The sequence below is a fragment of the Mustelus asterias genome, chromosome 28, assembly GCF_964213995.1.
Source record: "Mustelus asterias chromosome 28, sMusAst1.hap1.1, whole genome shotgun sequence".
NCBI classification, from domain to species: domain Eukaryota; kingdom Metazoa; phylum Chordata; class Chondrichthyes; order Carcharhiniformes; family Triakidae; genus Mustelus; species Mustelus asterias.
In genome coordinates this window covers 16,245,173-16,259,189 of record NC_135828.1, presented here as the reverse complement: position 1 = coordinate 16,259,189, position 14,017 = coordinate 16,245,173, and the positions used below count along the sequence as shown (strand labels likewise).

General features: G+C 44.2%; 1 protein-coding gene across 1 annotated transcript; it reads left to right on the top strand.

The window, feature by feature from the left end:
- Positions 1–6,340: 6,340 nt before the first annotated feature.
- Positions 6,341–13,617, top strand: LOC144480271 (dual specificity protein phosphatase 13A). Its single transcript, XM_078199606.1, has 3 exons — positions 6,341–6,718; positions 8,390–8,607; positions 12,205–13,617. Exons 1-3 carry the CDS (start codon positions 6,549–6,551, stop codon positions 12,438–12,440), a joined length of 624 nt encoding a protein of 207 aa, XP_078055732.1. The 5' UTR covers positions 6,341–6,548; the 3' UTR covers positions 12,441–13,617.
- Positions 13,618–14,017: the final 400 nt, after the last annotated feature.

Here is a 14,017-nt window from a genome sequence, read left to right as displayed (position 1 = left end):
TAAAGCAGTGACATTTGCTATTTCCCAAACTAATCCGGGGAATTTTGGAAAATTAAAACCAATGCATCAACTATCTCACTAGCCAATTCTTTTAAGATGCTAGGATAAAGTTATCAGGGATTTGTCAGCCCAAAGCTCCAACAATTCACTCAGCACCACTTCCCTGGTGATTTTCCTGAGTTCCTCCCTTCCAATTCCTGATTTACAGCTATTTCTGGGATGTTATTTGTGCCCTCTATAATGAAGACCAAGACAAAATACCTGTACACTTCATCCACGATCTCTTTATTTTCCATTGTTAGTTCCCCACTCTCTATAGGACCAATATTCACTTTGTTAACTCTTTTCTTGGGCGGGATTTTCCAGCCGCATTCGCCCCAAAGCCAAAAAATCCTGGATGAGCTCAATGGGCCTTTGCATGGTCCGTGTCCCGTCCGCTACGATTCCCATGGCGGGCGGGATGGGAAAATCCTGCCCTTATTTAGGTATCCGTAGAACTGTTGCAACCTCCAGGACTTCAGCTCTGAACTCAAGATCTTTGTGACACATCCGCGAGGCATGAATGTTCATTCAACAATAACTCAGGAAAGCAGCCATTAGCTCATTCTGTGTTGGTACAGGATCATTTATTCATACACCTGCATCTTCAGTTTGGAGTCTGCAATCTCCATATCTCATTCCAATCAGATTTCATTAAAATGCACATTATATATTAAATAAATAATGAAAGAAAACATCTTCTGAACACCCCCCCCAGTTATCTAATTGCTGTCACTGCTTTGGGGCACCTGGCACTTCCCAATTGGAGAAAACATTTGGACTCAAATTGCTTTTTCGCTTAATAAACAGTGACGGGCAGAGCAGATCTCCTGCCATCATGATTCAGCCTCATGCAGCCTAGCCTTGAAGTGAACCCTGTTTATAACCACAGGATCTGGACTGGACGTCACACTGAGGTTACATTTCGCTTTCTGTGCCTTATCAAGCACATGCAGGGAGACAGATGACAACCCAATCCAAAGATGTGTTTTCTTCCAGTTAGTCAAACCCAAAGGAAGCAGGGAATATTTTTTAAAACAATATACACCGCAACTTCAAGCCCAGAATTATATTAAATCCGCATACAACACCTCTGAATGAGGTTCACCCAGACCAGGCTTTGTCTCTCGCATTGCTCATACACACAAACCAATTAGGAGCAGAAATAGGCCATTCAGCCCCTCAAGCCTGCTCCAACATTTGGTAAGAGCATGGCTGATCTCACCTCGGTATCAACTCCACTTTCCTGCTTACCACGGTGGCACAGTGGTTAGCACTGCTGCCTCAAAGTGCCAGGGATCTGGTTCGATTCCCGGCTTGGGTCACTGTCTGTGCGGAGTCTGCACGTTCTCCCAGTATCTGCGTGGGTTTCCTCCGGGTGCTCTGGTTTCCTCCCACAGTCTGAAAGGCGTGCTGGTTAGGTGCATTGGCCATGCTAAATTCTCCCTCAGTGTGCCCGAACAGGTGCCGGAGTGTGGTGACTTGGGGATTTTCACAGTAACTTCATTACAGTGTTAACGTAAGCCTTCTTGTGACTAATAAATAAACTTTAAAGTACTTTTACTTTTGACTCCCTTGTCAACCAAGAGTCTATCCAACTCAGTCTTCAAAAATATTCAATGGCCCAGCCTCCACTGTTCCCCGGGGAAGAGAATTCCACAGACCAGGGACCCTCAGAGAGAAAAAGATTCTCCTAATCTCCCTCTGAAATGGGAGAGCCTTATGTTCAAAGGGTATCCCCCCCGCACCTCCCGCCCACACAAGGGGAAACATCCTCTCAGCATCCACCTTGTCAATTCCCCTCAGGATGTTACATTGTTCTATAAAGGTCACTTCTTATTCTTCTAAACTCCAATGGACACGGACATAATCTGCCTTTCCTTTCCTCATATGTTGATCCCTTCATCCCAGGGATCAGTCGAGTGGACCTTCTCTGAATGGCTTCTAATGCAATTATATCCTTACTCAGGTAAGGAGATCAATACTGCAAACAGTACTCCAGATGTGGGCCAGAATTCTCTGCCGTCACGCCACTCCCCCCCCCCCCCCCCCCACCCCCTGCCCCCAACCACCGCCAGTGAGAACGGAGAATTTGGCACTCAGCCAAAAGTCCATTCACTCCAGTGGGATGGGAGAATCCCAGCCGCGGGCAAGATTGGAAAGCCCCAGCTGTGGTCTTACCAATGCCCTATACAACTGTAGCAAAACTTCCCTACTTTAATATTCCATTCCTCTGCAATAAACAACAATATTCCATTTGCCTTCCTAATCAATTGCTGTAACTACATACTAACTTCTTATGACTCATGGACTGGGACACCCAGACCCCTCTGTACTGCAGAGTTCTGCAATCTTTCTCAATTTTACACTCATTAAGCACATTATATACTTCCAAATAACTACTAAAAGTCCAGCCATTACTTCAAAACTAATAATCTAACATAAAACCGTAAAATAGCAAAATGCAAAAATAATTAGAATCATAGAATCCCTACAGTGCAGAAGGAGGCCATTCAGCCCATCAAGTCTGCAGCGACAACAATCCCACCCAGGCCCTATTCCCGTAATCCCACGTATTTACTCTGCTAATTCCCCTGACACTAAGGGACAACTTAGCATAACAAATCCACCTAACCTGCACATCGTAGGAGGAAACTGGAGCACCCAGAGGAAACCCAGGCAGACACAGGGAGAACATGCAAACTCCACACAGACAGTGACCCAAGGCCGGATTTGAACCTGGGTCCCTGGCGCTGTGAGGCAGCAGTGCTAACCACCGTGCCGCCCTAATTCTTTAATACATTAAAGGTTTTCCCTGTCAATTAAAAAACACAATCTTCAATCATATATTACCTGGTATTCACATCCATAGAGTGTCAAGTAACACAATGTAATGGACATGCAATATGTTACGATAAGGTATCACACAACACCATACAATCTGAAATCATACATTTCAACAGGATCTCCCTCCACTGTCATCTTACCATGAGGAGAGACCATAGTTACAATGCCACAGGAACACTGGCCCCTCCAAGTGACACACTCTCCTGACTTGGACCTACCCTGCCATTTCTTCATTCCTGTTGGGTCTGGATCCTGGAATTCCCAGCCTGTCACCATCAGCGTAATGGAATGGAGTGCTTCAAACAACAGACCCAGCACCCGTTTCCCAGGGCAACTAGTGTTGAACAATAAAATTCCCCCCCACTTGCCCACATCACCCCAAGAAGAAAACTAAATCAGGATCCATCGAGTACAAACATTGACTTTATCAGTGAAATCGATTACCATAACCCCATTATCCTCACAACAATGTCACATTCAGGACAGTGAGTGAAGTGTGGGAAAGGTACCTATAATTGGACATTGCTATTTCAGAGGTGGTACTTAGAAGGGAGGTAATGGCCGAATGGTATTATCATTAGACTATGAATCCAGAAACTCAGCTAATAAATCAGGGACCTGGGTTCAAATCCCACCACGGCCAACGGTGAAGAATGAATTCAATAAAAAATATCTGGAATTAAGAATCTACTGATGACCATTGTCGATTGTTGGGACAACCCATCTGGTTCACTAAGGTCCTTTAGGGAAGGAAATCTGCCGTCCTTACTTGGTCTGGCCTACATGTGACTCCAGAGCCACAGCAATGTGGTTGACTCTCAAACTGCCATCTGAAATGGCCCAGCAAGCCACTCAGTTCAAGGGCAATTAGAGATGGGCAATAAATGCTGGCCCAGCCAGTGACACCCATGCCCTGGTGTGTCGAACGAACGAATAAAAATAAAAGGAGGTTGGAAGAGATTAATCCATGACACGAAACTCTAGAAATGAAGACTCCCCGAATCCAATTTATTTTCTTTGGTGAATGAAAGGTTTAGGAAAGATCTGATGCGGAACTTTAACTTGCTTGAAAGCAAAATGACGCAAATATAGGCAAGTTATTTTATCTAAGCTCTGACCAAAGAGCTGGAGAGAGCACACATATCAAAAAGGATTGCATTTTATAAAATCCCCTCCATGCTCACAGATTAGTTAATACAGAAAATGGACAGTCTCCACCAAAAGTAACAGTCCATTATCGAATTCATTTTTAAAACCGCGCAATTAATATTTAAGAACAGCAACAATTTGTATTTATATATCGGCTGGAACATGGCAAGATGCTTCACAGGAGCTTTATAAGGCCATAAGACCATAAGAGGACCCACCATATGATAATTTGATCCTTCTCTACACCCTAGCTATGACTGTAACACTACATTCTGCACTCTCTCCTTTCCTTCTCTATGCCTTGTCTGTATAGTGCGCAAGAAACAATACTTTTCACGGTATACTAATACATGGGGCAATAATAAATCAAATCAAATTAAGATATAGGAGCAGAATTATGACATTTGGCCCATCAAGCTTCAGCAGACAGAAACTAAATTTAGCACCAAGATACATGAAGAGATATTGCTTCAGCTGACAAATGTTTGATCAGAGAGGTTAATTTTAAGGAACGTCTTAGAGGAGAAAAGAGAGGCTGAAAGACAAAGATTTAAGGAGGGGGAAATCAGAGCTTAGGGCGTTGGCAAAGCTGAAGACACGGTTACCAATGGCGGAATGGCTAAAATCAGGACTGTGGAAAAAGCCAGAATTGGAGCAGCGTGGAGATCTTGGAGATTGTAGGGCTGGAGGAGGCTTCAGAGGCAAGGAGTGCAAGATATTGGTAATAGTATTATATTTCTAGCGGTTTTATGTAGCATTAACTAATGGTCATGAGGCTTTTTAGTTAGCCATTATTTAAATAGTTCAGTTTGAATTTCTGTTAGACAATTCACAATCCCGGATATAAAAACTTTACAGTGTAGAAGGAGGCCATTCGGCCCATCGAATCTGCACCGACCACAATCCCACCCAGGCCCTATCCCTGTAACCCCACATATTTATCCCCCTGACACTATGGGGCAATTTAGCATGGACAATCCACCTGACCTGCACATCTTTGGGCTGTGGGAGGAAACCGGAGCACCCAGAGGAAACCCACACAGACACGGGGAGAAGGTGCAGACTCCACACAGACAGTGACCCGAGGCCGGGAATCGAACCCAGGTCGCTGGAGCTGTGAGGCAGCAGTGCTAACCACTGTGCCACCCCCATGTGGATGAAGTCAGTTACTTGTCAGGAACCATACTTAAATGCAGTTTATGATGTTGATAGTGCCGCTGAGTCTGAATTCAAGAAGTCTGCTTTGCTGGAATAGGTAAATCAATAGTTTGAACTAAGGATAACACTTTATCTGCAAACAAGCCATGCATTGCTTTAATTGATCTGTACTAGAAGGTCATCTTTATTTCCTGACATTATGGTGGGAAGGGTTTTCAACATTTGTTCTTAATGATTTCAATATTTGTAGCAATGGGTTACAGCATGGTCGTGTGAATGTTTGCAACAGATGTGCTGTTGACAAGAGGATGTGACACTGTTTATACATTGGGAATCTGTATCTAAAGGATGTGGCATTTGTTCACAATGGAAGCAACTGGGCCCGTGGAAGTAAGAGATAGAGATGGGTCTCAGTTTATGACCTTAAAGCAAAGTATTCAAAGGTGGGGCAGCACTCAGCTATAGCCAATGAAAATGGGCAACTTGGGCTATTTCAAAATAGGAGGGGAGGAATAATGAGACTGAGGGTTAAAAGTTGGTGTCTCTGTTGGCACAGTGTTACTATGGCTTCTGTGATATGATTCCCTGGACACAGTTCAATGTCACTTCAAAGACAGAGCAGAGCAAGACGTGCTGGCAAAGCTTAAGGACTGCTAGGAGTTTGACGAATGAGGGATTTGTCTTCACTGCTTTGTATTAATTATATGTAAACACTTGCTTAATAAATTCTACTTGACTCATAAATATTAGTTATTTGTACCTTGTTAGGTGAAGCATGACTGAGGACCCTCGTGATAGAAATGAAGAATTTGAAGATTCAAAATTTTAATTAAAGGAATTGCAAATTTTCCCGACTAGACTACTTCTGGGCCAAAGATCACACTGCCCATAAGCCAGTGGAAGACATTCAGCATGGGAATATAATGGACAGCTAGCTGAGCCAATAAATCCTGCAGAGTTGATAGTTTCACCCATTATTCTACAAGCCAACCTGGCTGCCACCAATAACCAGGTGAAGGTTACAGACTGACTTGTCCCACTTAATGTGACTAGCCATACAATGTGCAGCAAGCATTGATACTCATTTATTCTAAATTAAACTGTTGTAGAATTTATTGAATCCTGTGATACACTTTGTGTTAAAAGCAGAAATGTAAATGTTGTAAAGCATAAAATGGAGTCCACCCTCAATAGACGTGTGGCTATGAAACAGAGCAGAGCACGACAGCTGTTTACAAATGTCAAAGGGAGATCAGTAGCATCATTTTCACAGTAAACAAATGTTGAAACGGTGAACGTTGGGAAGAGCTGCCGACAAGTCTTCAAAAGCAATTTTCCTGTAGAAACTGAGGGCCATGTCTGCAGCAGAATCCCTATCCGGAGACACCCTTAATCCCTCCATTGGTAACACAATCTGTGATTCGAAAACACCTTCTGTTACAGAACTGGAACGAATGCTGGAGAACAGCAGAGCCCAGCTAAACCATGTGGATGAAGTATGGCCTAACCTATATATTGGGGATTTGTAAGTATGCTTACACAGGCTACCGAGGACTTGTAACAAACAGCACTTGGGGCAAGCAACGCAATACAGAGATTCATTTAAGCACTGGCGCTAAAAACCGGTACAAATTAAATTAGCCTTACTGCATTATTTGAGGCTGTTTACTATAGACGGAAATACTTGGTGGTGTCTCCATGCTGATAATATGATGGATAAGTTAAAGAACAAATTGAGGCGTTTCTGAATGTCCCGCAGTTCACACAGATGATGACTGCAGACTGCATTAATTTTGGAAGCTATGTGTTAGCCTGTCAGTCAGTAATCTATGGTGATGACAGGGGGAGAAATATGTTATTATTTGGTTTCCAGTGATTTATGGTAACTGCTTGGGGACGCGGGGTGGGGATTGCTAGCACTCTTTCTTGTGAGGAGGGTAAGGTTTCTGATAAATGTTTTATTCGTAAGAATCCATCTAGTGGCCCAAATGAGAACCATCACTGCTCTCCCAGCGACATTCTGTTTAGTTTATTTATTAGTGTCACAAGTAGGCTTACATTAACACTGCAATGAAGTTGCTGTGAAAATCCCCTAGTCGCCACACTCCGGTGCCTGTTCGTTTACACTGAGGGAGAATTTAGCATGGCCAATGCACCCTAACTAGCACGTCTTCTGGACCGTGGGAGGAAACCGGAGCACCCAGAGCAACCAGTTATTCCAGAATAACCTCCCTGCCCCGCTCTTATATCCCTCAGTTAATAAAGGACCAGTGTGTTGTCTTCATGTCCACACTGCCCAGCCACTTTCAGAGATCTGTGGGCATGCACTCCAAGGTTTTTCTGTTCTTCTCTTCTTGACATCCTGTTTTTTATTGTGCATTCCTTCTCCAGGTTAGGTTTCCCGCAATGAATTATCTCGCAGTTCCCCAGATTGAACTCCATTTGTCACTGTTCCATCTATCCGACAATCCATTGATATCTTCCTGCAGTCTACAGCTCCTTATAATCGTTCAGACTGCCAATTTTTGTCGGGCGGGGTTTTCTGGCCGCACTCGCCCCCACGGCTGGAAATTCTCGCCCGCGATCAATGGACCTTTGCATAGAATCATAGAATCCCTGCAGTACCGAAGGAGGCCATTCGGCCCATCAAGTCTGTACTGACCACAATCCCACCCGGGCCCTATTCCCGCAACCCTCATTGACCCTGTTAATCCCCCTGACACTAGGGTCAACTTAGCATGGCCAATCAACCTAACCCGCACATCTGTCGGACTGTGGGAGGAAACCGGAGCACCCGGAGGAAACCCACGCAGACACGGGGAGAACGTGCAATCTCCACACAGTCAGTGACCTGAGGCTGGAATTGAACCTGGGTCCCTGGCGCTGTGAGGCAGTAGTGCTAACCGCTGTGCCACCGTGCCGCCCTTGGTCCGCCGTGCGTGCATGGTCCACTATGATTCCCGTGGCAGGCAGGACAGGAAAATTCCACCCATAGTGTCTGAAAACCTCTTACCCCCTGCAGTCCTCCATTGATATATATCTACTCCACAAAGAGCAACGGATCTAGTACCGAACCCTCCGGAAGTACCGCTGACTGGTGCACACCAGAGACAGTGTTACAGGCTTTCCATATCCTTACAGTAAATTGTACAACGTCACAGTGTTGTCTCACATGATCATTCTGTTCTTGTTATAGGCTGATAGCCCATGACAAGAAACAATTAAAGAAGATGGGGATCACTCATGTGTTAAATGCTGCACATTCCAAATGGGGCAGCGTAGGAGATCAAATCTTCTATGGCAAAAAAATAAATTACTACGGCATCGCGGCTGACGATTCCCCAGAATTCGACCTGAGTAAATATTTCTACACTGCTGCTGAACAGATACATCAAACACTGAATACACCAGGCGGTAAGGCATGTTTTGACATTTGTTGCATTTAGATGTGCTAAACAGGCTCTGCTGCTGTTGGTAAATCTTTTTATTATTTGGAGATACCCAAAAAGTAAAGAAGAGCCTTGGTTTCTGAAATAGGAACATTGACCTTTCTGGTACAAAATTTGGTTCCCTTTTATGGGGAGGCGATGGCCTAGTGGTTTTATCGCTAGACTATTAATCCAGAAACTCAGCTAATGTTCTGGGGACCCGGGTTCCAATCCCGCCATTGTGGAATTTGAATTCAATAAAAAAATCTGTAATTAAGAATCTACTGATGACCATGAAACCATTGTCGGAAAAACCCATCTGGTTCACTAATGCCCTTTAGGGAAGGAAATCTGTCGTCCTTACCCGGTCTGGCCTACATGTGGCTCCAGAGCCACAGCAATGTGGTTGACTCTCAATTGTCCTCCAAGGGCATCTAGGGATGGACAATAAATGCTGGCCAGCCAGCAACGCCCATGTACCATGAGTGAATATATGAAAAAAAGAACCTGAACCTCCTTTTGGTATCAGAGGAAGGTAGATTTTCAGTGAGTTAGGGAGAGAGGCAGGGCTTGAGGGGTAGTGATTATTGTGCAACTATCAATAACCAGCTCCAGAACTGGTAGAAACATTCTCAAGCCTGTAATTATCTCTTATTTGGTCAATGAATTCCAAGGCTCCAGCAGCAACCATTACAAAATTCACCCATATGTGTGTAAACAATGCTCAGATTAAAACCACAAATTGATCATTTAAATACCCAGTAATAATGTTGGAAAAAGAGAGAAGTGAATGAGTTTTATTGTTTTATATTATAATCGCAGAATTCCAAACTTGCCCCAGTGTCAATGTTCCTGTAAGGTGTGTGCTCGTTCTGCAGGTTGTTGCTCTGTCTACACATAAGTTACTGTGCATGACAGCCATGCCTTTGGCTAGGATCAAGTGTAGTGTGGATCGCTTCGACCTTTTGGCTAAGATCAGGTGTAGTATGGATGGGATGCTGCACTTGGTTGAGGTCATTGGGTTACATTGAAGCTTCATATGTTTCATATGAAGCAATTTTTAAAAGCGGCATCTCGGCCTTTTGGCTAAGATGCAAATGAGCTCAAGTCTTGGAGGAGGAACCTCCCCCTTCTCCAATCAACTTGGCTCATGTAGATCGGGCCCAGGACAGGGTGGTTTGGTCGCTCGCCCTGTCTTGTCAGCCTGGATCTGAAATGTCTCAACTTGTTGAGACTCTGAATTGGATTTGATTTGATTGAATTGGAAAAGTATTTTTAAAAATTTTAAAAAACAAGTGTAGTGTGGATCGGATGCTGCACTTGGTTGAGGTCATTAGGTTGCATTTAAGCTTCATTTTCATATGAAGCAATTTTTTAGAGCGGCATCTCGGCCTTTTGGCTAAGATGCAAATGAGATCAAGCCTTGGAGGAGGAAGACCTGCACCTCCTCCAATCAGCTTGGCTCATGTAGATCAGGCCCAAGACAGGGTATTGGGTTGCAGACCCTGTCTTGTCAGCTTGGATCGGAAATGTCTCAACTTGTTGAGACTCTGAATTGGACTTGATTTCATTGAATTGGAAAAGTATTTAAAAAAGTGTAGTGTGGACAGGCTGCGCTTGGTTGAGGTCATTAGGTTACATTTTAGCTTCATTTGAAGCAATTTTTAAAAGCGGCATCTCGGCCTTTTGGCTAAGATGCAAATGAGATCAAGCTTTGGAGGAGGTGAGTCTGCACCTACTCCAATCAGCTTGGCTCATGTAGATCAGGCCCAAGACAGGAGTGTAGACCTTGTCTTGCCAGCCTGGATCTGAAATGTCTCAACTTGTTGAGACTCTGAATTGGATTTGATTTGATTGAATTGGAAAAGTATTTAAAAAAATTAAAGGGCCCACGCACTCAAACCAATGGCCTGCAGGGGTCACATTGTCCAGCATCTTGTACTAATGGAGAGCTGTGCTAGGCCCACACTCCATTGGGGTTTTCTCAGCGTGATTAGCTCTTTCTCATTTCACAATCAGCCATCCTTATAAAGATCAGTGGCAAGAAAATTACAACAACTTTTAACATCCTTCAGACTTCTTTTGACCTCAGAATTCACTCGAGATAACATGATGCTGAGAGAATCGGATTAGTAGCACAAATCCTGAAAGGCCCAGGTTAATGTTGATTTTTAAAAATTTATTAGTCACAAGTAAGGCTTACATTAACACTGCAATGAAGTTTACTGCGAAATTCCATTAGTCGCCACAGTCCAGGGCCTGTTCGGGTCAATGCACCTAACCAGCAGGTCTTTCAGAATGTGGGAGGAAACCGGAGCACCTGAAGGAAACCCACGCAGACATGGGGAGAACATGCAGACTCCGCAGACAGTGACCCAAGGCAGGAATCGAATCCGGGTCCTTGGCCCTGTGCGGTCAGTTTTAATTAATCTGGTCAATAATTCCCTGGAGATAACCGTATTAACGATGTCATTGACATCTGTTTAAACAAGGACTCTTTAAAGAAAGCAGTGAATAATAAGATAGGGTTTAGTTTGTGATTTGTACCTCTTTACACCTGTTTAATTTGTAGAGGGTGGGTCATTACTCAGAGGTGCCAATAGACCTCTGTTCCTTCAGCCACTCTCTATGTCTGAGGCTGGAGAGAGTTCAGCAGCTTGATCCACTGTGAAGAATGGTTCTAACAACGCCAGGTTAAAGTCCAACAGGTTTATTTGGTAGCAAATGCCATTAATAAATAAACAAATAAATAACAAATAAACCTGTTGGACTTTAACCTGGTGTTGTTAAAACTCTTACTGTGTTTACCCCAGTCCAACGCCGGCATCTCCACATCAAGAATGGTTCTGCCAACCCTCATCCTGTCAACACATGTCAATCTGGCAGTTTGGGCTAGACAGACCAAGAATCTCCATTGGCCTTCCCCCACCCCAGTCCTGGGGTGATGTGGGTAAATCTAACCTTCCTCTCCAAATCAGCTAATGGGCAGGGATTTCCCAATTGGGTATAGCTCAGTGCCCCTCCTACCAGTGCCCTCACCCTCATTGCAACTGGGGAATTTGGTACGGATCTTTTCCATGATTTGGAGATTAGCAACATGGGAACATAGAATTTAGGCGCAGGAGTAGGCCTTTCGGCCCTTCCAGCCTGCTCTGCCATTCAATAAGACCATGGCTGACACGATTGTGGTCTCAACTTCACTTTCTTGTCCATCCCCAGTAAGTCTTGACTCATTGTCTATTAAAAATTTGTCTGACTGAGCATTGAATAAGTTCAATGATCCAGGCTTCACAGCTCTCTGGGGAAGAGAGTCCCACAAAGTAGTGACTCTCTGAGAGAAAGATATTCTCCTCACCTCCATCTTAAACGGTAGGCCTCTTATTCTTAAACTGTGTCCCCTGCCTCTGGCCTCTCTCACGAGAGGAAACGTTTCCTGGCATCCAAACTATCTAATCCCTCAGGATTCTACAATAAGATCACCTCTCATTCTTCTCATTTTGAATGTAATATTTATGTGACTGGACTCTGATTGCCTGCAGCTGCAGAATCCAAACTCTCAGCCATTCTTATCTTCCTCTTGCAGCAAGGTTACTGGTGCACTGCATTCTGGGCATGAGCAGATCCGCCTCGCTGGTACTGGCCTACATTATGATTTACCACAATCGCTGCCTGCTCGACGCAGTGAACCGACTCATTTTATACAGGCCTATTTCACCCAACCGGGGGTTCCTGCAACAATTACGCCAACTGGACATAAAGTTAAATGAAGAGAAGAAACTCCAGTCCACAAAAGGTGCAATCTATTCCTCGGATTGCTGAGGGACAACTGATGGGTGCAGTGTCTTTTGCTTAAGGTTTTACATTAAAATTTCCTATCTGCGGGAGTGCACAGTTTGATGACATTACTTACTAAAATGAAATCACAATCCTTTCAGGGAGCTTGCAGTTACTTAGTCCAAAAATATTTTCTACATCTCTCTGCACTGCCAACTTGTCCTATCGCAGGAGCAGACAGTCCCTTCTATCTATCTGGCTCTTGTTGGTGTTTGTAATTGTCCATTTCCCTGCCATGACAGCAGCTAGTCCCCATCCCCAAGGAAACCCTGGAGAATTCCTCGCAATGGGCAGCACGGTGGCACAGTGGTTAGCACTGTTGCCTCACAGCGCCAGGGATCTGGGTTCAATTCCGGCCTCGGGTGACAGTCTATGTGGAGTTTGCACATTCTCCCGTGTCTATGTGGGTTTCCTCCGGGTGCTCTGGTTTCCTCCCACAGTCCAAAGATGTGCAGGTTAGGTTGATTGGTCATGCTAAATTGCCCGTAGTGTCAGGGCGATTAGCTAGGGTAAATACATGGGGTAATGGGAATAGGGCCTGGGTGGGATTGTGGTCGGTACAGACTCAATGCGCCAAATGACCTCATTGTGTACTGTAGGGATTCTATGATTCGATGATTCTATGTCCCAAGGTGGTGTAGCGGTTAGCACTGCTGCCTCACAGCACCAGGGACCCAGGTTCGATTCCCGGCTTAGGTGACTGTCTATGCAGTCTGCGCATTCTCCCCATGCCTGCATGGGTTTCTTCCAGGTGCTCTGGTTTCCTCCCACAGTCCAAAAGATGTGCTGGTTAGATGCATTGGCCATGCTAAATTCTCCCTCAGTGTTACCCAAACAGTAGTCGGAGTGTGGCGACTAGGGGATTTTCACAGTAACTTCACTGCAGTGTTAATGTAAGCCTACTTGTGACATGTGATTGTGAAAGTGGGCAATATTTGTATTTAATTCAAGGTGATGTTTGAGGACGGTCACTGGGGGCAACCTGTCTGCTTGTCTCCTGTTGGGAAATGTTCTCAACTGAACGTTCATCTGAGAGAAGGAATTAAGGAAAAGTTGGGTATTTTTCCTTTCAGAAACAATCAAAGTTGAAGTACGATTTGTTGTGAGTGATTCACTGTGTAATGGCATTACAATATTAAAGAATATGTCGGAATATTGTCGAGGCTAATTATTCTGTTTGGATGATTATCATCATTCCAATATTTATGGGTTATTTATGGATTTTTCTGCTTAGTTAACATTTAGTCCAGGATTTTCCCTGACAACTCATTTCCTTTGGAATATTCAGTTCCTTTATAATCTTTTACACTTTTAACATGTTGTCAGCAGCTCATAGTGTAAGAGAAGAAGATAAATCACTTCCATAAGGGTTGGTTGTAACATCAATGTGATGATAATGAGATCACTCTTTGCTCTCTGATTCAAAAAGGACGTTTGACCAAAACATTTCCCCCCTCCCAATCTTCCAAACCATGCGGAACTTTAGCCATTCCTTCCATTGCGTCTCTTCAAAGGCTCCCCCGCTGAATGCCGGCTTGGTTTGATCAGCCTTTAATCCCACC